Genomic DNA, 25,196 nt, shown 5'->3' with positions numbered 1-25,196 from the left:
CTCAGCAGCCTTCCCATGGGCTCGCACATGAATGACTGCTACCTCTTTAGGCTGGTGGACTGCATGTAGTAGTTTGATAATCTGGGGGCCGTTAGCAATTTTATTCCCAGAAGCCGTAATGAAACCCCTTTCTTTCCACAATAGTCCATGCGCATGAACCGTACAAAAAGCATAGCGAGAATCAGTATATACATTAACCCACCGGCCTGCCCCCAACTGTTATGCTCGGGTGAGCGCAGTGAGTTTCGCGGCCTGTGTCAACCATGAGCTCGGCAATGATTCCCTCCATACTACCTCATCCAAGGTTACCACTGCACATCCTGTTTGTCTTTTTCTGTCGATGACAGAGCTGGAGCCGTCTACGAAGTATTCAGCATCTGGGTTCTCAATTGGGTCCTCAGCAAGATCAGGTCACACCTGTGTGGTTTGATTTAGGACCTCAAGGCAGTCATGCGTTGGTCTCCCTGGTTCCGGCAGCAAGGTTGCAGGGTTTAAGGCTGTGGTATGTTTGAAAGTAAGTCCTGGTTTAGAGAGCAAAAATATCTCATACCGTGATTGTCTGGAGGGGTTGAGAAACTTTCCCCCCTCAGTCTCTAGAATCTGGGGAACTCCATGTGGGGTGTGTATTTCTATATCCACACCCATGACTATCTTCTGGGCTTCTTTGACAACAACTGCTGTGGCTGCCACAGCCCGAAGGCAGGCTGGCCACCCAAACGCAACTGGATTTAGAACCTTTGAGTAATATCTCACGGGTCTCCAAGTTGGGCCTGATGGTTGTGTCAGCACCCCTGATGCAACCCCTTGATTCTCATGAACATACAGTCGGTATGGCTTTTTATCATTTGGGATAGCCAGGGCAGGGGGCTGGGTTAATGCTGCCTTAAGCAGATCAAAGGCGTGCTGCGTTTCTTTAGTCCATTTCCATTCAGTGAGACCCTCCTTAGTCAGGGAGTCATACAGCGGTCTGGCCTTCCCACCATAATCTGGTATCCGTAGTGGACAGAACCTAGTTAGCCCTAGGAATGTCCGCAGCTCCTTGGGTGACTTAGGTGAGGCTAGACCTTGGATCGCCTGTATGCGGTCCGCACTCAGGGGTCTGACTCCCTTTGAGAGCTTATATCCCAGAAATGTAACTTGAGGCTGACATATTTGGGCTTTCTCTCTAGAGACCTTATATTTTTTTTCCCCTAGAGTGTTTAGCAGTGACCTGGTGGCTTCCTCGCAGAGTTGCAAATTTGGGCTTGCAACCAGCAGGTCATCCACATACTGGAGGAGAGTCACTGTGGGGTGTGATCCCTTCCACTCCTCCAAGTCCTTCTGAAGGGCAAGTCCAAAAATATGGGGGGCTGCTATGAATCCTTGTGGGAGAACTGTCCACATGAGCTGGGCTTTATGGAAAGTTTTCACTCCACACCTCTGCCTGTGATTATTAGACTGGGTCCTCCCATTCAAAAGCAAACAATTTTTGGCTCTCTCGGTAAAGGGGAATGGAGAAGAAAGCATCTTTCAAACCTAGCACTGAGACTATTTCGGCTTCCCCCGGTACTTGTGTCAAAATCGTGTGTGGGTTCGGGACTACAGGGTGGTCTGCAAGAACCTTCTTATTTACTGCTCGTAGGTCTTGGGCCAGTCTATATGAGACTTCATCCGCCTTCGGCACTCCAAGAATGGGGGTATTATATGGTGAGGACCCTTGCACTAGCCATCTGTACTTCTTGTATTTCTCTATTAATGGCTTGAGTTCAACCCTGGCCGCTCGGCTGAGTGGATACTGCTTTACTTGAACAGGCCCTTCCCCATCCTTGAGTATGATTCTTACCGGGGAGACCGACTTAGCTCGCGCAGGGGTTCCATCAGCCCATACCGAAGGGTCTACTCCAGTCATGTGATCTTCAGAACTTACTACAGGGCGTCAGTCTTCCAGGAGAGCCATCTGATAGTTTGAGCTCTGCTTGACAGGTAACTGGACCACCATCTGGTCGTCTCTGAAAAATATCTCAGCTTCCAGTTTTGTGAGTAGGTCTCGTCCAAGTAGCGCAACCGGGCAACTTGGAGAATATACAAAGGAGTGCTCAAGCAAATGGTCCCCCACTTTGGTGAGGAGTGACTTACAAACGGGGAGTCGGGATTGCGTTCCCTCAATCTCTTCCACAAGAACATGCTGTTCGCTAGTTCCTGCATGGGGGGCGTTTTCTGGAATCATTGAAAATGTAGCCCCAGTATCAACCAAGGCTTCAAAGTCTTTGCCACCAACCCTAATAGTTACCATGGGATCTTCTCAGGCTCCAACCCGAAGGGTAGTGGTCTTAGATCCCTGTCCCCTTCATTCTGTGTTCTCACCCTTTTCCTCTGCCCGCATGAGGTGACCCCTTGGTTCACCCTCTCTCTTCTCCTTCAACTTTGGGCATTCCCTCTTCCAGTGTCCTTTCTCCCTACAGTAAGCACATACGTCCGCTCCCACTCTTCCTCCTTTCCCTTTCTGTATCCCAGTCTTTCCAGGGTTACCTTCAGTTATAGCAGCCGCCAGCGCTGCCATCTGTCGCTGAGCCTTTTTATTCTCCTTGCGCTCCTGCGCTTGTTCATGATTTCCGTATACCTTATATGCGATTTCCACCAACTCTGAAATCGGTTTCCTGGGATCTCCCTCAGTTTTCTGTAGCTTCCTACGAATATCAGCAGCAGATTGACCAATAAACATAAGATTTACTATGCGTTGATTATCTGGGGCTTCTGGATCTAGGTCCGAAAACTTGTGGAACGCCTCGTACAGCCTCCCGAGGAAGGCTGAGGGATTCTCTTCTTTTCCCTGTCTCACTTCATACAATTTAGACAGATTAGTAACCCGAGGCACTGCCTTCCCCATTGCTTCCACTATAATCCCCAGATACCGTGCACTCAGCTCTCTTCCTGCTGCGGTATGATTATTCCATCCCGGTTCCTCAACAGGGCAGGTATCACGCAAGGCACGACCGGCAGCTCCCTCCGCTTCTAACCTGGCTGCTGCAATGCGCTCTGCCGTCCCCAGTACTAATCTCCTCTCCTCAGGGGTCACGAGGGTCTGGAGCATCATTTGGACATCAGCCCAAGTGGGTCGATGGGTTTGCCCAATGGATCGAAACAAGTCCCTCATCTTTTCAGGGTCTTCACGAAAAGAGGGGCTCTGATTCTTCCAATTGAATAGGTCTGAGGTACCAAATGGGGTGTGGACAAAAGTTGCATAACCCCTTTCTCCGATAACCTCTCGCATCGGGCAGTTCAGCACCGTCCGTGATTCTACAATATTGCACAAATTATAGCCCTTATTCCCCGATTCAGATGGGGCACTTAGCTGAGGCACTCACTCTGAATCATTAGGTATATTTTGATACGCTGGTGGTTTCCCTGAGGGAGGGAGTGGTGGTGCAGAAGGACTGGGTCCTGGGGAGGTGTCTGATTCATCCTCGCTACCTGTTGGGCTGACCAGAGAACGAGCCCGATACCCGGCTAATTCAGGATCCGCCCCCCTCCCTCATTAGACTTGGGGAGTACAGGCGGTCCCCCTCGGGTCATTCCTTTAACAACCATCATGTGAGATTTTACTAAGCATTTCTTAATCCAAGGTGGCTGATCTTGGACCACTTCTAACCAACAGTCTCTGTAAGGGAACTGATCCCAGTGTCCATCCTGTATAACTACCTCATGGACAGCTGTCACTTCTTTCACTACAAAGGATCCTTTCGGGGTCCAGTGGACCCCAAATGTCGGCCACTCAAGTTGACAAAACTTAATTAAATCATCTTTTTTTCATCTTTACCCCATAATCCGCCTGCTTTGTAAATTTGCTAAAGTTCCGTAAAACACAACCCAGAGGAGTACTTGAGTTTTCTACACGGGAGTTACCCGCACCCATTTTAATGCCCACAAAAGTGCGTCCAACACACACCAAATACCAGAAAGCATGCACCAAAGATCTGAGCCAAAGACTGTCCGCAAAAGTGCATCCAACGCACACCAAATACTGGGCCAAAAGAATCCCCGGAACAAAACTAAATCGAACAAATCTCTTTGTTCCCAGATCCAAAAACCAAATTGGGCAAGGGAATTCGTATACTCACTCAGATCCTAGAGATCTCGATCGGAATGCCGGAATGTGTGTCTGGCGTCCTCAGAAACTGAGAATTTTACACAGGTAGCCTTTAACCTCCTGGGTACCCTGACTCACGTCTCAAACTCCCGGGCGAGCCCAAAAAGGCAGCTCGGTGCACACTCCCCATGGCGGCAGGGACGATCTTGTCACTGGGTCCCGGGGTGGTCCAGGAGGCTCCTGGCTGGCTCGCCAAATTGTTGTACAAACTGCGGTTCGTTCCCTGGAGGCACGCAGAGATCACAGACACACAGACATCAGTTGGCACTTAAGGGTTTATTTGCTTGCAAGCAACGTCAGAGCGGAGACAAGTGCTCAAATCAGCTTCGGACCTCTGATTGTGTTTGCAAGCGGCTTTTACGCTTCTCAAATCTTGTTGACGCGTGCGTAGATACAGAAGTTCTTGCAACTTACTCCCACATTATATGAACATACATGTAATTACATCATTACATACATTGCATGTATAGTATAATTAGTTATTTGAGTGGGGGGGCGGAGAGGTAAATATGTAACAGCTAATTAAGCATGCTCAGTACTACAAGAGTTTATTAAGAGTTCATTCCTTTAGGCTATGCAGTTAAGTTCCAGTTTGAACTAGTTTCTGTAATCAGCATGTGAAAGTGTGAGGAGGAGAGAGAGAGTCTCGGGCAGCGGCTTCCCTTATCAAGGATAAGATTCCAGCTGTGCAATTCTAACATCACTGTAATAGAAGGGGCAAGTTTTTGGGGACCAAATCATGGATCTTTGCAATTCCAGCTCTAGTGAAACATACATTACAACTTTTAGTTCAGAAGTTACTCTTGCCTATGTTACTGGCTGCAGCCCCCAGGGGACCAGTTGAAAATTAGCAGAGGTCATTGTAACTCCAGTATGTCCTTTGTGACAGAGGTATGAGAGGGAGTGGTATAAGAAGTGGCATAGGAATTGGCAAACCTAGCTATGTGCCATATAACTGCTAGTTGCTGCCCAGAGAGCCTTTCAGCTGGACAGATACAGGCAGTGTCCCATCCCAAGTGATTCATTTTATCTGAAAATAAAAAATCATCAAGCTGTAAGTTACAAAATCTACAGATAGTTACCTAAATAACTAACCTGCCCTGATTTTTCAGTTTGGTGGAGCATCTAGAACTCTGTTTGAATGCAAGTGAAGGTGTGGGGACTCAGTACCTTCGGAAATAGGGCCACATTTTAGGAGCTAAAGTTAGGCACTTGGATTGAAAACTGTAGTTGGAATACTTATACCCTCTCTCAAAACACAAAGAAACATTAAACATTGTTGAACCACTGTTATGGCAGACCATAGGACTGTGTTAGATGCTTCTAGTTGATTCCGTATTTTCAGCAGGTGCCTACTGATACGCTAATGAAAAACTGCTTGATAAATGCACTGTCTGGGGAGTCTGCTTTTGTTTCATACCTTGTGGATTTCATTGTAAGCTTCCCTGAGCCTTTTTTGGATAGGACAGCATATAAATCTAATAAATAATAGTAAAGTGTCAAGTTTTTACAAGGGAATTGTAAGCAAAATGAATTGCTTTACTGAAGAAAAATAGTGGTATTTCTAGAGCTGAGTATACCTCCCTGGTGGTAGATGGCAATGTCTAATCACTCTGGTTCTGCTTCTTTTCCAGATGAGCAAGAAGCAGTACAAAAGAGGACTTTCACTAAATGGATCAACACTCATTTGGCCAAGGTAATAAATATCTTTAAAAATTTATTTTTAAGTCAAATCTTGCTCCCTGACAGATATTTTGGACCTGAAGAGTATAAGGCAACATTCACAGTTCTGATTAGCAGAATGGATATGATCTAATGGATGTGCTCTAATCTGCTAATATGATCTAATCTGTTTCATTATGATAGTGGTTTGGCAGCTGTGGCATAGTGAGTGGGTTTAAAACTTCTCAAGTCTACTAGCCAAAATCCTCTGCCTGAGAAAAAAACAGGCAGCAGAGTATCTGCTGCCGTAGTCAATAGGAAGTGGTGTGTCACAGCCTTGAACCAATAAAGCTTTGTTCCAGGCCTCAGGTATTAGCACTACTAGTAAAAATATAATGGAATAAAATTTGAGCCAGCTGGTTAATAGTGTGCTCGCCTAATAGAGGCTTCCTGTATCAGCAAGAGTATACCTTGCATAACACTCCTCAAATGCTCTGTGAAGCTGCTGGGAAAGTTTTGTTACAGAACTGTTTTTACTTTGTATTATTATAAACCAAAATCTATATATACTTTTATTATGAAATGAATGGCAGTGATTTTCATGAAATATTATAAATGCTGCATTTCATATGTTAGCATATTTACTTCGTAACATTAACAGTGAAGTTTTATGTGGTCAGTATCCAAGTTTTCACTCCACACCTCTGCCTGTGATTATTAGACTGGTAAATCACAGTATTTAAACACAGGCAGTGATCTTTGGAATGTGTATTTCTGAAGTAATGATGACTAGCTGCCATAAAAATATAAAGAAATATTTTACCCTTTGTTGAATGCACCGATTAATACACTCTCCAATGTCCATATTTTATGCACAGCAACACTGTATGAACAAATTCATCAGTCTGCTATGGCCTATTGAAGCATAGTAATAGATCAAAAAGCTTCTTACATTAAAGAGGTAAAATAATAAATACCGTCATATAAAATCAACTGCCTTGCCTTTGTAGAATTCATCTGTGAGAGCATGCCAATTTTTAAGACATCCCCAACCGTCATAAATTGCAGGGAAATATCAGTTTAGGCCCTGCTTTAGGAAAACATGTCAGACAAAATCCAGATTGGGCCAAATTATTGAGACTTTAGGTATTAACATTTGGCCATTGACAGATCTGTTATTCAGAGACCAGCTACATGTGCAAAGTAGCTATCATGTCATTAAAAGCTCCAATGAGCTATTAAGTTAGACCTCCAAAACATGTACTAACTTTATAGCTGGTTGCTATCGAGCTTTAACCTGCACATGTAGCAGGGTCATCCCTGTGGCTGGGAGCCTTGTCAGTTGAAAGCTCTCCCAGCTGCAGAGGTGTACCATTCCAAGACCCAGCAATTTAGATGTCATTGTCCCTTATTGCCACTTCAGGGGGATGCCTGATCCTGGGGCTGGAGGAACATGGCATCTGCGATGCCCCAGCTTCAGGGGCACGTGAAACCCCTGGAGTTAGGAGATCATGGCTGCCACATTTTCCCAGCTCTGGGGGTTTCATGCACCCCCAGAGCTGGATCACAGCTGTAACAACCCCCTGCTCTGAGACTAGGCTCCCCCTGCACCAGCAAGAAGGCATGATGGGATCTAATGTGTGATCTCACAGTCATGACTCCTGCCACGCATGTGGTGCAATTGTGTGGATTGTGCATCAGATCCCATCGCACTTTTACCCGTGCATGTAGAGGGGCCCTTAATAGCATAAAATGCATACCTGGTACATAGTTACATAGGGGAAAAGGTGCAAACTCCTATATTTAGGTTTCCTAACACTTTTCATTACAAAGGTTCTTATAATGCTTTCTTTTTCTCTCCCAGAAGTGCTTTGTCCCCTGAAATTCTATTCTGGTTTGGTTGAGAAATACATTTATAAAAATAACTGTATGTTTTTTCCATGACCTGCGCACATTTACACAGTTGACATTTATATCCATTTTATACACCAATGTAGTTGCCAAATGAAGAAGCAAGAGTATTCAGAAAGAGTTGCTTGTGGTAGATGTAGGATCACAGTGGGTGCATCTAGATGTGCGCTTTACTGCTGAGTAGAATAATTAGCAGTGCAGTAAAGCATCACTATCTACATTTGCGCCACTATTAGAGACCAGTAAACTAATTAACTCCACCATAATATAGTACTGTCTCTGAGTACTGTCAGAGACAGTACTATCTTTACTGGAGTACTACTAGCCTGGAGAAAAGAAGACGTAGAGGAGATTTGTTGGCAGCCTGTAACTACGTAAAGGGCGTACATCAGGGCCTGGGGGAGCATCTGTTCACCAAGGCACTCCAGGGGAAGACAAGAACCAATGGACACAAACTGCTTGAAAATTGCTTCAGATTGGACATAAGGAGAAACTTCTTTACAAGTCAAGGGCCTAGGGTCTGGAACAGACTCCCCCTGGAGGTGGTGCAATCAACTGCCCTGGAGATCTTTAAAAAATTACTTGACTCTCACCTTGCATGCCCAAGTACAGGGGGACTAGACCCAATGATCTTGTGAGGTCCCTTCCAGCCTCTAACACCTATGAATCTTATGGTGAAGTAATTAACTTCAATGAAATGCACTGTAAACACTGTCCTTGGGCTTAAATTGTGCTCAGTCAGCCCAGCCATCTGTGGACCAAATTCCTACCTGTCACTTAGCCATATGGCTGTGCAGGTTCAGCACCCTTATGCCCCACTCAGTCCCTCTCCCTCCTGACACTGCCACCCAGAATGCATGGTTCACCCTCTGGGCTCCCTGCCAGCCTAAGCCTGCTCCATCCTGGTTCAAATTAATTGCTGCTATCCTGGGCGCACATGCAGATGCTGCATGCTGTAGCAGTTTACTCTGGCTCAAACTACTATGGAGTTTATTGGTACACATTAATTGAATGTGTAGATGCAATCAGTACTTACACAGTCAGAGCAGCTGTAGGAGGAAATGGGAAACAACCATGCCATACTTCCCTCAATCCCAAACCCAGCATGTGGTATATGCCATCTTAGTTCTGCTCTCTTATTTCTGTGCATTATGAAAGTCTTTAATTAAATATCACTTATGTAATTTTGCTTTAGCTCATGAATATGGAAAGCGTAAGAACTGAGGATGCAAGGGTGATTATACATTTTAAACTATAAACTGGTATTTTCTAATTTTTAACAGTTTCACTTCACAACCTTTTAACAGTTTTAAAATGTGTAGTATATTTAAAATGTGGATTATTAGCTAAATGCTTCAGTGAAAAATAAGTTACTTGAAAGAAGTGATGTTCCAGTCTTGTGAAAGAAAATAGCATGGTGAATCTCCGAGAGGTCTTTCCTGCAGAGAGGAGTTTTGCTATTGACTTCAGTGGGACCAGTATTTCACCTTCTGTGTGTTTCATACTTTACTTTTTTAGGCTCTTATTGTTTCTTATGAGTTGCCCTCTATTTTAGTAGCTGTTTTCTGAAACTTAAGGGCTAAACATTTAAAGGGCATTGTTTTAGATGCCAGATATGATGATTTTGGATTGCAGATATTGTAAGATGCGTTATATTTATAGACTAAGAAATGTTTTATAACGATACAGATTTGTTCAATAGGTCAGCTTCATTCCCTATGACTCTTCCTTTTCTAAGAAACCTGGGCTGCTTGTTGTGACATAGTATAGTTTTTAGAAGTGTTGATTCAAAGCCTGATCAATATTTATCTTGTCTATTTATATCATTAACAGTGTAAATCACAGTACAGGCTAATTAGGTTTCAGCAAGAGTACAAATTATTTTGAGATCTCTAGACAGGGAACTTTTCTCATAATGGACCTATCACAACTACTTCTCCTTAAAATAAATATTGAATACCCTTGTTAAGTCAGAATGATTTTAATATGTTATTTGTTGTGAAAAAATACAAAGCCGAAGAGCAAAATAGTTTAATTTCCTTTCATAGGGAAATCACATATTATTGCAGACATACAAGTATATATAATAATTTGATTATAAACATTTTTGTAAAAAAAAGTCACAGATCAACTCTAGAACAGAAATATTTATAGTAGAGAGTTGTATTAAAATTAGAATTCCCCTTCTGTAAAGTGTGGGGCAATGGCTATATGACAGTGAGCTTTTCTGAGAAATGTTTACATTTTTTACATTCAGCAAATAACGGACCCTATAATCTATGTTTGGGCCTAAAATAAAAATGCTGGATTTCCTATCCTAAAGTAAAATATCCTCTGTTTATGTCAGGAGAAACCCCTCTTGTGTTAGGATAAAAGAATAGCTCAGTCTTTATATAAGTTCATTTTGTCACCTCTGGGCTCTTGTACATGTGACGACCATCATGTGTACACATGACAAAAATTTCCTTTATGTGGCTTAATAGCACCACACATTACATGTACACGAGGTTTGGAGGTTTCAAATAAGCTTGCCACATCCCCATGTAGCTTAGTTTTTAATGTTGTTACTTCTAACATTGCAGCCCTTAATCTAACAGCTCACTCCTCAGCTGTGGTAGAGGTGGGCAGGCTCTGCCAAAAAAAAAGATTGGGCTCCTTGCCGCTTCTCCCTTCAACAGGCACCTGCCAGCCACATGTGTTTGCTGATGGCAGAAGTAGCAAGGGTCCTAATCCTTTTTTTTTTTCCCAAGGAGTCTGCCTGGCTCTCCCATAGCCAGGGGGTGAGATTCTGGCAGGCCTAGGAGCCCCTGAACTGCAGGGGGTCCTGGTCCTTGCCTCTGTGCTAGCAGCACCCACTGGGGCTGCCAGGGTAGGCTGCTAATGGCTCAGGTACTATCCCTACTTGGAGGCAGCGCCCGACCAGATCCAACTCTTCCCTGAGCCCACTGGGGCTTCCAGCACCCTGTGCATTGTCCATGCCACCTTCATGCTTCATGGAACCACCCAAGAATGGGCTGGCTTGCCCCTGGGGCAGTGTGGGAAGGTGGCAGGAAGGTACTGGCAGTTGGAGAAGGTGGCAGGGATAGTGCATGGGGCACTGGAAGCCCGCTAAGCCTGAGCTTCCCTGAGCCCGCCTGGACTTCCAGTGTCCCATGCATCATCTGTGTCACTTTTTCTGGCCACCAGCACACCCAGCCACCCTCCTTCCACCTCCCCACACTGTCCCAGGGGCAAGCCAGCCTATTCCCAGGTGGTCCCAGGTGGTGAGAAGGCAGTGGGGACACTGCACGCAGCGCTAGAAGCCCTGGTGGGCTTGGGGAAGAGTTGGATCTGGCCGGATGCTACCTCTGAGCTGGGGCAGCACCCAGCCCACTAGCAGCCCACCTGGGCAGCCCCAGGGAGGAAGGACTGGGACCCCCTGCAGCTCAGGCACAGCTTGACCTGCTGGTGGCTTGCTGTCCAGCCACAGGTAGGCTCTGCTGGAGGAAAAATTAAGGGTCAGGCCCTTCACCACAACAGTGAGGAAAGTCCTTAAATTGAAATGGTAACAGTGGGTTTCAATTAAAAACCCACTGTTTCAATTTAGGGGGTATAGAATAAAACCCTGAGAACGAAACCCCCATCACATGTACAAGTGCCCTCTGCTAAGACCTACAACAAACTGCCTCTTGTGGTACAGAACTAGGCTGATAATGTCACCTAATTCCTCATTACCCCCAACAGCTGAGTGGTTCAGATACTTATCCAGAAAAGCAAGGACCTACCTACATCACTGTTTTGTGGAAACTGCAAAATTCAGCATTGCCCACGATAAAAAACTTAACAAAAAGTGGGGCTCTATGTAAAAATAAAAGTGTTTTTTTTTTTTTTTCCATCCCTGGGCAACAGCTAAGATGGCTGCTGCACCCACCCCTGGCTGCTGACTGGGGGAGAGGGCTGCCCCTATGCAGCCTCTCAGCCCTACAGCCCAGGCAGACAGGGAAAGGCCCAGCCCTACTTTTCCCCTCAACAACAACTACCACCCTGGCAGGGCCCATCCTGCAATAAGTGGTGTTACAGAGAATGTGGTTCACGGAGAACAGAACCAGGAAGAGGCAGTGGGGTAATGTAGTAGGGCCATGGTGAGGTAGAGCAGGGCTGAGTCGGGAGAGAGCAGAGCCAGGATTGGAGGAGGGGGGCAGCATGGCCATGCCATGGCAAGGGGAACAAAGCTGGGGAGGGGGAGAGTATAGCCTGGCAGCAGGGGGGTAGTGGCCCATCCCTATGCTTGTGTAAGGCTGGGGAGTGGTAGGGGGAGCAGGGCTGGACTGAGAGAAGCAGAGCCAGGTGCAGTGTGGCCTGGCTGGGGGTGGTAGAACAGCAGTAGTCAATCCTAGCACTCGTGGGGGGGTGAGACTTATTTTTCCCCCTGTGCGGGGGGTGGGGCAGGCTGGGGCACTGGCACTACATATGTCTGCCGGCCACCCCAGCCAATCAGAGTTGTGCTGGGAATGGCCACAATCTATCTGCAAAATTGGAGCCCTGGGCCATGCAAGCTCATGAAATTTGGCTCTGGGCTCTGCAATTTGAGTACATACCTAGTAATGTCGTTCCCTAGCCCCTGTGTCTGGTGTTTTCCACTTTCAGTTAAAAGCTGATGAACAAACACGAAAGAGTTAAGAACTCTGGGTGCCTGTACATGAGTGAGAAGGCTGCTGCATCATGCTGTAATTACAGCGCATATGAGTGGACTGAAGTAATCAAGTCTGCTGGAGTGTGATATTACTACATTCCAGAGCCTCCTGCCTCTCATGTATCAGTATCCCTGTGCTTCAAAATGGTGGTGGGGCACTTGAATTAAAGGTCGTTGAATGAGCTTTAGTTCAAGTGCCTTTGCTGCCATCTTTATGTGGGGACGCTGATACACAAGACGCTGCAGTGCTTTAATTAGAGTAGCTTTTGGAACTCTGCCTATAACGCATATTGTTACTGCTAGTTTTGTTGTTGCTTTGGGATTTATAGTAATGCGTAGAGGACCCAGTTAGGGACCAGAGTCTATTATGCTGGGTACAGTTTAAACAAACAAGAGGCATCTTAAAGGGTTGATTGACTTTACTGGGTGCCCTGTGTGCATATATCTATAGCAGAACTTAGATCTTAATGTTCATTCTTAGGGTTTTCCATGCCCTAAATTTTAAGGGCTATTATATCTTGTTTTCAACGAGCATTAAACCTATAATGCTGTGGAGGTCTTCAAAAGCTTTTCGATTCATGCTGAAGATAGTTTATTTTTATCTAATTTTTTGTATTTGCTGCTTTCTTCCTAAATTAATAAAGGAAAATGTTTAAAAATGAGTTTACTGTTAGGCTGGGAAAAATTGGTCTGTCAGTGGAAATGAGGTCTCTTATGTGAATCTGGGCAAAGTAGGAGGACTCCCAAAAATACTTTATTTTGTTCTTCAACCTTCTGCCCATCTTTTCTTAAGACACCCACTCAAGCAGCAATCTATAAGTGCATGGCATATGACATGTTCATCTCCTGTCTATGAGACATCATAGGAAACATGCCCAGTAACAAATTCTGTTCAGACAACATAAAAATATATATTTTGTAATGAATACTGATCAAATCATGAGTCTCTTAAATGCTTTTTCTTCCATTTTTTGAAAACAAACTGAATGCAAACAGTGTAAGGACCCTACTATTTAGCCTATTGTGGTTTTGCTCTATGAAGAGTGGGAGAAGAGTATAGTCTCTACATTGGAAAGATATATTAAGAAAGACGTGTGTGTCAGTTCACAGATGTGAGCTTTGAAGGCTCATGGGTACAATTAGTTCTAACTAGTTCAGAATTAAGCTAAATACAGATGCATAACTTGTGTATGAGAGTCTTGAGAAATTATGAAAAACCTGCAGCCTTTAATCAGGGCTCTCTCTCATCTTTCAGTGGAAAAGGATGTGGGAGGACAAAAAATGTATTTAAATACCTGTGACTCTGAAGCTGGGATATCTGCTGAAATGTTGTGAACTTTGTGAAAGGAGCTAGAGAGGCTACCCAAGCTGCATGGAATCCCAAGAACATGTGGAAATCCATGGCACCCCAAGGAGAGCTCAGCTCCTTGGACTCATGACTAATTCCACCTCTGAAAAACTGCTGAGTTTCTAACATGCAGCATAGGTTCAGAGATGGGTCCATAGGCTTGGAGGCAGGCAAAGTAGCTGTTTTTGGTTCATTGTCTCTCTGCTTTGAACTTAGCCTACTTTGTCCCCTTATTATTTGTCTTTTAACTTCTACTTCTCTCTGAGCTTTTCAGGAAAGCTAGGGAATTATGTCCTTCATTTTTACTAACGCAGAACACCCAATCCTTGAGAGTTTTGTTTGAAGAGAGATCACAGCCTTTAGTATATAACACATTATAAATGCAGCAGGGACACTAGTCCTTAGAGGGTCACAGGGACTAAAATACACTAATAATATCCCAGATCTCAGCCAGGCTACTAGTATATAGAGCAGCTGCCATATTGCAGCCCCTTGCAGCTGGTTGTGGGGCTGAGGCTTCCTCTGCCCCCAAAGACTCCAGTGGCTACACTAAATTAAGCCGCCTAGTGGGCCTCAAAGCATTCCAGCTCCATCAACAGTCTTCATAAGTGATAGGTTGCATATGCTGAGCCATAGAGCACTGGCAACCTACTAGCCCACCAGATCCAGCCTACAGAACCATTGGTTCTGACCTGCGCATGTGGGATTTTAACAGCATTCAGTGGTTGGGGCATCTCCTGTGCTGTAGTGGAATGATGCGGCAATGATGGTAGCACTCCTGGTTGCTATAGTGAGGAACAGCACTGGTAGTCAGGTCCTAGCATCCAGCAGCCTCTGACCCAAAATGGGTCATTTCCAACTCAGTCAGTCTGGTAGAGCTGCTGATTTCTGATCTTAAGAATTTCATGTTGCTACCTCTGTTCCATTATTCCAGTTATGTATAAAGGAGTCCTAAGGTAGGCAATTAAGTAGGATTTTCTGAGTAAGAGGGTTGAGAGAGTTCCTGTGATTTCAGATAGGATGGGGAAGGATTTTGAGCATCTGTAGGGGTTTTTCTTTTGGGACTTGTGAATGTAGTGAACCAGGGAAGTCTTAAGAACTACAGGAAAGATTTTCTGAGCCTCCTTTGAAGATACTGGAAAAGGGGAGGGAGAATGTCCCCTTTAAAATGAGGGGGTGGTTTCTGAGCTGTGAGAAGTTGGATAGGGAGAAGGTATTGGAGCTCAGGAATAGACTGTGTAGGAAGAATTTGCTGAGCCTGAGATGGTTGATTTAATGGCCCCACAGTCATAGGTTTACTGTGCTCAAGTTTCCTCCTCATGCAGTATTCAAGAGCCAGTTTGGGCAGTATTAGAGATGGGTTATGAGAATGTGCCTTTATAAAGAGAAGCTCTGGGTGAAGTGACAGAATATAAAGGTACAGGAAGAAATGCATCCAGAATGTAAGGACTAGGTTGTAATGATGACAAAAGAAAGCCTGCAGTCTGGTGTATTGGATACAAGCATGTGTCAGGATCTGCATTTTGTCACTGAAGTAATAAGTGTCAGCTGAATCTGTGAATTGTGCTGGCAACATAGCTGAGTTCACACAACATGAAATAGCCACTAGCTCACATTACCAAGTGGGTTGTGGAACTCAACTAGTGTTTATACTGATCCACTAAGGTTTCCCATCCTCTGAAGGAAGCTGCAGGTCTAGCTCCTTAGTGCTCAAGTATCACACAAAAGCAAGGAGTGTATCTCAATATATGAATCTCCGTATAATCATATGAGTATGATTATTCCACAACCCAAAGTTGATATATATTTCTACTTAAGCTATACAAAGAAATGGTTCAGTAAAGCAGGCTCTTATTGTCTTTGAGGATTGGCCCAGATAGAGGAAACACTTAATTGTACAACTGTCTGTGATAGCGGCTGGCAACTTTTGAAGTCACAAGCCAGAACAACCCAGCTCTGTTCCATAGCATTAGTGGTGGGGGCCTTTGCCTCTGCTGAGAACTACACTTGTATTGATGCTGCTTCCCCCAGTCCTGTTCTCCTCAGCTGGAGTGTGAGCACAGTTGGTGGGGAGCTGCATCAGGAGTGGGCACCCAGAAGCTACAGCCTTGTTGCTGTTGCTCCGCGCTGCAGCTGCGGGGGTGATGGGTAGGGAGGGAGAGCATGGAGGCAGCTTCCATCTGCCTGACCTCAACACAGTTCCCCACAACTGGAAACTACACCCATGGCATGGCTATGGAGGAGAAGCAGCAGCAGCAAAGGCACAGCTGGTGTTTTCTCAGTTTTCTCAGTTTCTGTGTACCTCCCTGCTGCTTAGGCTTGGTATGGGTGTAGATGTGGACATAACCAAAACCCTGAGGCTCTATGGGCCAGATCCAGGGGCTCTGAGAGCCACATCCAGCCCATAGGCTGTATGTTGCCAACTTCTGGTCTATAAAATATCACTAGTGTGCTGTGTATCAAGGTTCCAGGGTTAGAAAAAACAGTAAGGACTCATTTTTGCCTACTGCAGTACTGCTAAAGGTATGGGCCATAAACAAGTTACCACGATATGGGAGATAAACGTATAGGATATCAGCCATTTCATTTCTGTGCCCATCCTGTTACCCAGTGGTAAATGAAAGGTAGCTTACTGAGGGAGAAGTCCTCTCTTATTTGCTATGGGGAAACAACATACACACAGGTAGTTACCACACAGTAGATGGGTACTCAAGATTATATCCTGGCTTACTTTGTAGTATCTTGTTTGTTTGTCCATACCCTATATGTTATAAAGTTCTGTTTCTGTAAAATATCAGGCTGGAACTCTAGCATATCTTAGTATAAGCCTGAGTACTGATTACTTGAACTATGTATGCTTTAGCAGTTAGAGGGGACCAAAATAACCACAAAGGGTTATACAGGCCATTATCTGACCTTCTGAAAACAATGTAGCCAAGTGGATGAGAGACAGGTACACTCTGCCTACACTGTCCTTGTGCATTCTCCCAGTGTTCTTGTATTTACCACACTTATTCACCTCAGAGATGGCTACAGTGCAATGGAGGAGTAGTTGCTGTGTGCAACATTCATTTACATTCAATTAACATTCATTTAAAATGTTACATCATGGGTATCAAAATCTCCCTGTGCCCTTGGCTGAATCTGGCCTGTAAGGGCTCCTCCTGGCTCAAACACATTCCAAGGCATGGGGAATCTGTGGCAGCAAAGTCATGGCAGGCAAGCTCTAAAGCAACATCCTGTCCTAGGGATGCAACGAACCAACTCTGGACAGCTTGGCACCAACTCTTCACAGAATTCTTGGTGAATAATGCTATGAAGTGGATGGAACTGACAAAATAGTCATTAAAAGAACTAGTGTTAAATCCTTCTGGTCTTAGGCCTGTAGCTTGATGCATTGGCCAGTAAATTGCCCTCCCCACCATGCGCCTTAAATGAGCAGCTCGTCACCTTCCTACCTTCATACCATAACTGAATCCTTTTTATTGTTAACCTGGCAAAGCCTTTTTTCCATTGGTTATTGGTGTCGGCCTCAAAAATCTCTATCAGTGCACCCCTAATTTTGAGTATGCTGTCTGCTCCTGCTTTGGATGAATATATCTAAGTTCTGAAATGGGTATGAGTAGCAAACCCCTCCAAAAAACGGTGAGCTATTGTAACAGTTCAAAATAGTGATTTATAATAGGTTGTATGTCTCAGAAGCTCCAGCACTGCTGCAGGTAGTAAGGCACCAATTGCAGGCTTGCCTGAAGGACAGGGGAGCTGTGGGGAGCTGGAGAGGACAGAGAAAGGGAGGGAGCTACCAGGCTAGCAGCTGCACCAGTTGAGTCAGGGTATGCCTGCGGGAGAAGCAGGCAGGCTCCACAAAAAAAGATCGGAAAACAGAGGATGAGCTGCCAGTCGGCTGAGCAGCCCCTGAGCTGCAGAGCACCCTGGTCCTTTCCTCTGTGGCAGCGGCACCTCCTGGGGCTGCCCGGTTGGGCTGCTAGTGATCTGGATGCTTTCCCAGCTCAGGGGCAGCATCTAGCCTGATCCAGCTGTTCCCCAAGCTCACCCAGGGAGCAGCACCTGGCAGGCTTCCAGCAGGCATGCTTTGGGGACAGTTGGATTGGGCCAGGCGCTGTCTCCAAACTATGGCAACACCCTGTGTGCTAGCAGCCTGCCTGGGTGGTCCCAGGAGGTGCTACCACCACAGAGGGAAGGATTGGGGTCCCCTTACAGCTCAGGGGCTGCTCAGCCCGTTGGCAGCTCTTCCCCCAGCTGCAGGCAGGCTCCAGTTCCAAGAGAAAAAAATAAAAATAAAAAAAAAGGAGGAAAGAAGGATAGGGCCTCTCACCATAATGTGCTGAAAAATTGAAATGGTGGGTTTCAAGTAAAAATCCACCATTTTAATTTAGGAGGCATAAAATAAAAGCTTGGGGATTAAATCCCCATCACGTGTACAAGCCTCCTACCATGTTAAAGTTGAGGGCCCAATCTGGCAGCCCTTCCACATAGAAATAGGCACTGAAAGCAATTAGTGTAATTGGACTTTAGAATCTATGTGCTGAATTGGTGTCGATGAAGAAGGGCCAGATATTCAAAATAGTCTGAAATTTTACACGCCTACTTATTTGCACAAATTGTACAGGAGTGCAAAAACATCCAGGTGAACACTTATCTGTTTGTGAAAGGGGTGCTTCTGACACATTATTTCATTATGTAACAGGGTGGGGTCCCTGGGGCTCCTTACCCATGCCAAATTTGCCGAACAGGTACCCTCTATCTCACCTACCATGTCTTGCTGGTACTATTAATATAGGGAGGTTGCCCTTGATCTTTTATGTTTGGGTATGGTCTTTCTGGATCCTATTGAACCCTGGGGTTCTTAGACCCCTTGGTATCCTGCTTCATGGTGGATGTCTCCCGAGATACTCTCAGCCTTCTGGGCTAGGTACGTGGCTCCGTACTACCCCTTTACTATGCCCCAAGCCTCACAGATGGTACTGACATTGTTTTGCCTAGGCCTTGCTATAATTTGGCCCCCTTGTCCTCCCTGGGCTCTCCTCAGCCCTGTCTCTGTGCCTCTCTGGCGCTGGGCTCTAATCTCCCCCTTGTCACTGCACCCTCTGGCGCCAGAGCCTGGTCACCCCAAATACTGCACCCACACTGGCGCTGAGGTCACCACATTGTAGTGGGCCCCCAGTGAGGCCTCCTCCTTCCCCTTTAGCCTCACCCAAACCACCAGTGTTATCAAACAGCAAACAAACAACAGCAAACATACATGAGCCCCTGGCTGTAACGTAGCACAAAAGTTCAGGGTATGCTCTGCCCCTTTAAAAGAGTAAAACTTCTTCTCTGATGCCAAGTGCCTTGTAGGTAAGGGCACCTTGTGAGATCCTGGAGCCCCATTAGTCCCAAGGGCAGCATATCTGATGGCTGCCACATGTCTGGGCCATTCCCCCCTGGAGGCTCCTTCCCCTTCAGCTGCTGGCAGGGAACTAACCTGCCTGGGTCAAGCCCTGGGTTTTATATGGGCCCAGGGCCCTGCCTCTTCTGGCTAGCTGACCAGGTGCATGTGTGGCTAATTTCCTCATTAGTAGGTTGTCATGGTCACCTGCACCTAGGCTCCTGTCTGGCTCTTTGGGCACTGTCCCCAGGCAATCGCTGCTCTTAGAGGAGTAGCGCCCTGTGACACATTAAAGTGTTTGTGACAGAGGGCACTCTCCTGAGGTCAAGTCTCATGTCAGCCTGCCTACCTCTTGCTACGGGGCAATCTGCCTGGTCTTTCCTGCCATGCCTTTGCTGTTCCTACAAACAGATGGTAAATATGGGAGACTGCCCATTACATGCCCTGATGCCAGGGGGCACCATCTGCAGCTCTGAACCTTCCCTACCCCATAGCCCATGCCTTGCAGATGGCATCCAGGTAAATATTACTCCTGGAGTAAGACCAGAGCAAACTGAGTCCAAATCTGGGCTCCACATGCAGCCACATTCACACCACATCCCCTCTCACAGGAGGCCTCTTCCACTCCACCCCTCTCTCACAGGGCCTCTGGCATATTGCCTGTTACCAGGCTACACAATTGCCCTGCTTCTCCTTGAGTGGCCGCTCTTGGGCCACTCAAGCTCTGCTAATACTATACTGGCTCCGCCATGCAGGGCCTTCAGTTCCCATGATTTCCCCTACTCTACATGGTCCGGCCTCATGCTAAACTCTGGGCTAGTTCTGCCCCAAGTCTCTCACCAGGCACAACTTCTGCTGGCCCTTGCACTGTCCTTCAAGCTTACTCCCATTCAGCCTTACGCAGCACATGCCTTGGGCTGTTCTTCAGCCCTACTCATACTTTAGCCCTACTCTGTTCAGGGCCTCCCAAGGCTCTCCATACTACCCCCTCTGGGGTCTCCTGGATCTCCCATCCTTGCTGGGCTTAGATGGCACTCTGCTTGCTGTGCCTGGCCCCACTGCTGTCACTCCCTGGGGTCTTACACTCCCCTCATGGGGTCAGCTGGCCACAGCCATGCCTGGCTCCACTACTGCCTCCAAAGCTCACCCAGAGATGGGGGCTGGGGTTAAGGTGCCCCTCCTCACCTCTCACCAGGGAAGTAACTAGCCTGGCATTTTCTGGGGACTCCCACACCACCAGGAGCCCCATCACCCTTCCCCAACAGGGTGAAGTTTTGGTCATGCCCAGGACCAGGAACCTCCAAACTATCCCCATAAGCTCCTACCCTTACCTCCCAGCCGTATCACATAGCCTTTCAGCCAGACAATACTTCTATCTACACTGCCAGCAGCAAACTGCTCTGTTTATATAGGCAGCCAGTGTTTTAAAAAGGCTGCCACAATCAAGCACCTGCCAGCTGCTTAACTCAACCCTTAAAGTGGCAGGCACTACCAGTGCCCTGCCACAGTGTTGTTTGAAAATTCTGCCATAACTTATTTTAGGAGGGGAAGTCCTGCATCTTTTGAACCAAGGTGTATTGTGCAATGCTCTTTGTTTTTTATTTATGTATCATAAACAGCCAGTTAGGCAGCTTATACAGAAGCATGAAGAAAAGGGTACTGCTCAAAGAAGACAGTTTAAAAAAAATCTAACTAAATAAATACTTGAAAGTGGATGAGATACAAAAACAGCACGGGGCTAGACTTAAGTGGCATTTGTACACATGCATATGCCGCAATGCACCTGGTCCTGCATCACATGCATTTGTATAAACAGCAAAATGTGCTTCAGCACTGTAAAAATGGCAGCGATGCACTTTTGAACTAAACACATTGAAGGTATTTTAGTTCAAAAGCACACTGCTGCTGTTTTCCACATGCTGATGTGCATTTCAACATTTATACAAATGTACGTGATGCACCACTGGGCATGTCAGCTCGTGTGTTCTGCAGACTCAATTAATTGAACCTGCTCTGATGTGCTGGATTTCCACTGTTTTGGAGCAGATGAAGGTATGTGTATATATGTCCAAGATGATTAGAAAATGACTTATTAGCCTTGTGATCTTTGTGTTTTTCAGAAAGTTTCTGTTATTTGGTTTAATAGTTCAGAGGGATAATGAAAACAGATCGTTTCTGAATATTTGTTTTCTGAATGTAAATACTATGCACACAGATTCATGTCAAACACTTGAAATTGCATTGCTTTTTATTTTCTGAATATTAGAACAAACAAACAGGTTAAAGGGCAATTGATTTGTGTAAAGCATGTCTGCATTAAGTCATTTGTGATCTAAATTGCACTATTTGAACAAATATTTAGCATTAGAAAAATTCACTTTGCTAACCTTTAAGAAGCCTCTGAGTTAATTCATATGCCTCCTACATTGCTCTCAAGTGTATTTGTATTGAGTGTACCTTGCTACTCATGTTATAGCCACTCTTAAAGATTATTTTTACTACAAGTGTAATTGCCACATGTACTGCAGTTATAGAATGGTTATTGTTGATATAATACAAGGGTGTCAAAATCGCCTTCTGTTTCTCTGGAGTTCAAGTTAACATTTCATCAGGAAGTACTGGTAGCTGAACAGAAGAAGTATTAAAGTGAGGTCCACCTTTAGAAGAAATAATGTTTTTAACTTTGTTCAGATTTTTAATGAAAGTGAATGGACTTTTTCCTTTGAATACAGCTAAAGACTAAGGAAGCAGTGTACATGTTAGCTCACTGATACTAACCAGTTTGACATCATGTGTGTACCCAAGGAGTATGTGGTTATTCAGTTCTCACAGAAAATTCACCACATGTTGGCTTGAATGGAAACTTTTTCTGTGAGGAAATGGGATTTAATTTAAGCTAACATACATGAAGCTATCTATACAATAGCTAAATATATAAATATAAACTTCCCCTCTCAGGAAATATATGCATACTGGTAGGACTATAGTGAATTTTATTGAACTAAGGAGATGAATTACAATAAGACTGACTTGAATAGAAACCTTATGAAAAAGGAGAATTTGAGAGTTTACATTGATTGCCAGTAAAAAGGTCAACATTGCCCAAAAGTTCCTTTGCTACAAGATACCCTAGCAGCTAACTGCAGTTATCATGGGCACAGTGACTTCTAAGTGGTATCTTTTATGAGATTACTGTGTACATCAGTCCAATTCCAACATGTATTTCAGGCATCTTGCAGTTACATAACACACGTTATACAGAAACATCTTTATATGAGGCATGTAAGTACTGCATACCAGACCCTTCAGTGCTTAATCAACACTTATTCAGGCAAAACCACAATTAACTTCACCACACTCCTTTATGGTATAAATAGGCTTAACAGATTTATTTTTTTTAATTTCAACACCTAAAATTGATATTTATTTTTAAGCATTTATTTTGGTTTTTATTTACTTGAATTTTCAGGATTGCACAAAATTAGAGGTGTAGGAAGCAAACAGTTTAGTAATGACAGTATACTGTTAAAAACTTTATAAAAATCACATGTCAAAATATAAAAAGTAAATCAATAAATCATAGCCAGCCCAGCTCTTTTATGTTCATTCATCTCAGGAAAGAGCTGGGCTGGCAATGACCAGTAGCACTCCAGGAACAGTGGCAAAATAGGGAAAGGTGGGAGCCATCCTCTGTCCTCAGCACTTACATGACCCAGCTGGGCCTGCTACCACTGGGCTGGAGCCTCAAATATCCTTCCCACTTCCCATGTCCGGCCCCACTTTAGGTAGGAGTTTGTTTAAGTAGCCTATTATCTCCCTTCAGCCCACCTCTAGCACCTGTGAATGAGCAGCTAATTTCTTAGCTGATGAGTCATTAGGCTGCCCATTGTTCTCCTTTTTAACTCCTCCACCCTTTGTCCCTTTCTCCACTGTTCAGTAACAGGGTTCACTGTAACAATCCCCTTTCTATAAATTTTTATTATTATTGATGGAAAGATTTTTCTGTCAGTCTGTGAGTGTGAAGTGAAATCAGTGTTTATTGATAAAAATCAAATCCTGTCAAGCCTAGGTGTAATGAAAGTGTGCATGGAAGTCAGTGTAAAATGTATGTGAGGGAAACCTAAAAGAATTGCCATTTCCCTCCCCACACACCTTTTTTAACTTTGCTATATTCTTCAGCTTTTGATGCTTGAAATTATTATTGTTTAACCAACTGATATTCACAATTTTACCAAGTGATAAACTTTTGAAAAAGAAGAGTTTAATGATGAAATCGTATAATTTAGAATGTCTAAATATGTATTTGTTTAGTTATACTTTCACTGTTATCATTTTTGTCTGAAAATGGAAAAGTAAGCATTATAATAACTTGTCATAAGTAGAAACCAACATCATGAATAAAGGCATTAAAGAACTACAAGGCTGAAGGAGAAAGAGGGGAGGAAATAGCAAAAATTTATATAATTGTTAGCTATATGAAAATAGTACTCTCGTTTTAACAGCTATAAAACTCTAAACATCTTTTCTTTTGTAATCATGAAGCAATACAGTGATTGCAAGAGTAGTATAAGGAGGGAAAATAAATAAAGGGAAGTGATCTTTCCATCTTATTTGGCACTGGTGAGGCCATCCCTGGAATACTGCATCCAGTTTTGAGCCCCACACTTCAAAGAGGTTGTGGAAAAATTGGAAAGAGCCCAAGGGAGAGTGACAAAAATGATTAAGGGCCTGGGAAGCATAATTTATGAGAAAAAGCTGAAAGAACTAGGGTTATTTAGTCTGGAAAAAGAAAAATGAGGGGGAATTTCAAAACAGTCTTCAAGTACCTGAAGGCCAATTATGGAGAGGATGGAGATGGGCTTTTCTGTGTGACCATAGGGGACTGAGCAAGGAACAGTGGCCTTAAGCTTTAGTAAGGGAAATTTAAATTGGAGATTAAGAGGAACTCTCTCAATATGTTAGTGGTCAAACACTGGATGAAGCTACCTAGAGAAGCTATGGATCTCTATCTCTGGAAACTTTCAAGAGCAGGTTTGGCAAACTCTTGGCTGGGATGGTGTGGCAGGACCCAGGGAAAAGGAGGTCCCTCTGCCCACCGCAGTCAGGTTTCCTGGTTAGGCTGTTGCCTCACCAGCATTCTCTTTTGTCTTGCACTCTGATTCCTTGTTCTCTGCCTCTGAATTCAGGGCCTCAGGCTCTGGGCTACTCCATGATTTCCCCCTACCCAGGTTAGAACTCAAGGCGTTGGACTTGAAGCCACCTTACTCAAAATATTACAGCACCACAGTGGGTCTTTGGGCTATTGCCTGCAGCTCTTCCCCGCCCCCTTCTTCCTGGGAAGTATGTTAGACGGGGTGCTGGAAGACCTTCTCCTGTGGCCTCCACCTCACCCCTTAGTCTCCAGTCCACTGGGTGCCCATCAAACAAAAAAAAGGAAAAAAAGAATCCTCAGCCTAAAGCTCTTCTCTGCTTTGAGGTGACAGATACAGTTTAATTGTGGGGCTTGCCCCCTTGAGCCCATCATTTAACAAACCAGGAACAAAAGGGAAAAGCTGCAAAAACAACCAAGCAACCAACCCACATACGCTTCCTCTCCTTCTGGGGCTATTTACAGCATCCATACAGTCTCACTCATTCACTCTCAGGTAGGGACAATCTGGCCTTGTCAGCAGTCAGACTGAAACCCCTTTATGGAGGGTGGCCCAAGAGGCCTGGAGGTGGATTCTGCAATGACTACATGACCACATCCAAACCAAAATTAACAGCCTGCTGGAAAGGGGGATAATAATGGAGTCTCGCAACCAGTGGAGAAACCCCATAGTGGTCATCCCAAAACCCAGTGGGAACATGCAATTGTACATAGACTTCAGATAAGGCAACAAGCTGACCACGTTCAACCCTATCCCACGTGTCTGCATGTGAGATGCAAGAGAAAATTGGACAAGCCCAGTTTATATCCACACTGGATCTCAGCAAGGGGTATTAGCAGATCTCTCTGGCCAAAGAGGACCAGGAGAAGACCACATTTGCCACACTTTGGGGCCTGTACATGTCAAAGTCATGTGGGGGTACCTAAATTTAGAGCCGT

General features: G+C 44.9%; 1 protein-coding gene across 1 annotated transcript in view; it reads left to right on the top strand.

The window, feature by feature from the left end:
* Positions 1 to 25,196, top strand: part of SYNE1 (spectrin repeat containing nuclear envelope protein 1) — a 515,591-nt gene that overhangs the window by 103,072 nt on the left and 387,323 nt on the right. The window contains exon 2 of the mRNA XM_090041573.1: positions 5,761 to 5,822. Within this exon, the coding sequence (XP_089897699.1) occupies positions 5,761 to 5,822 (62 nt within the window). The remainder of the gene's footprint in view (positions 1 to 5,760; positions 5,823 to 25,196) is intronic.

This window comes from Crocodylus siamensis, chromosome 1, assembly GCF_052110815.1.
Source record: "Crocodylus siamensis isolate JL-2025a chromosome 1, ASM5211081v1, whole genome shotgun sequence".
NCBI lineage: Eukaryota > Metazoa > Chordata > Crocodylia > Crocodylidae > Crocodylus > Crocodylus siamensis.
This window is presented reverse-complemented; position numbering and strand designations above follow the sequence as displayed.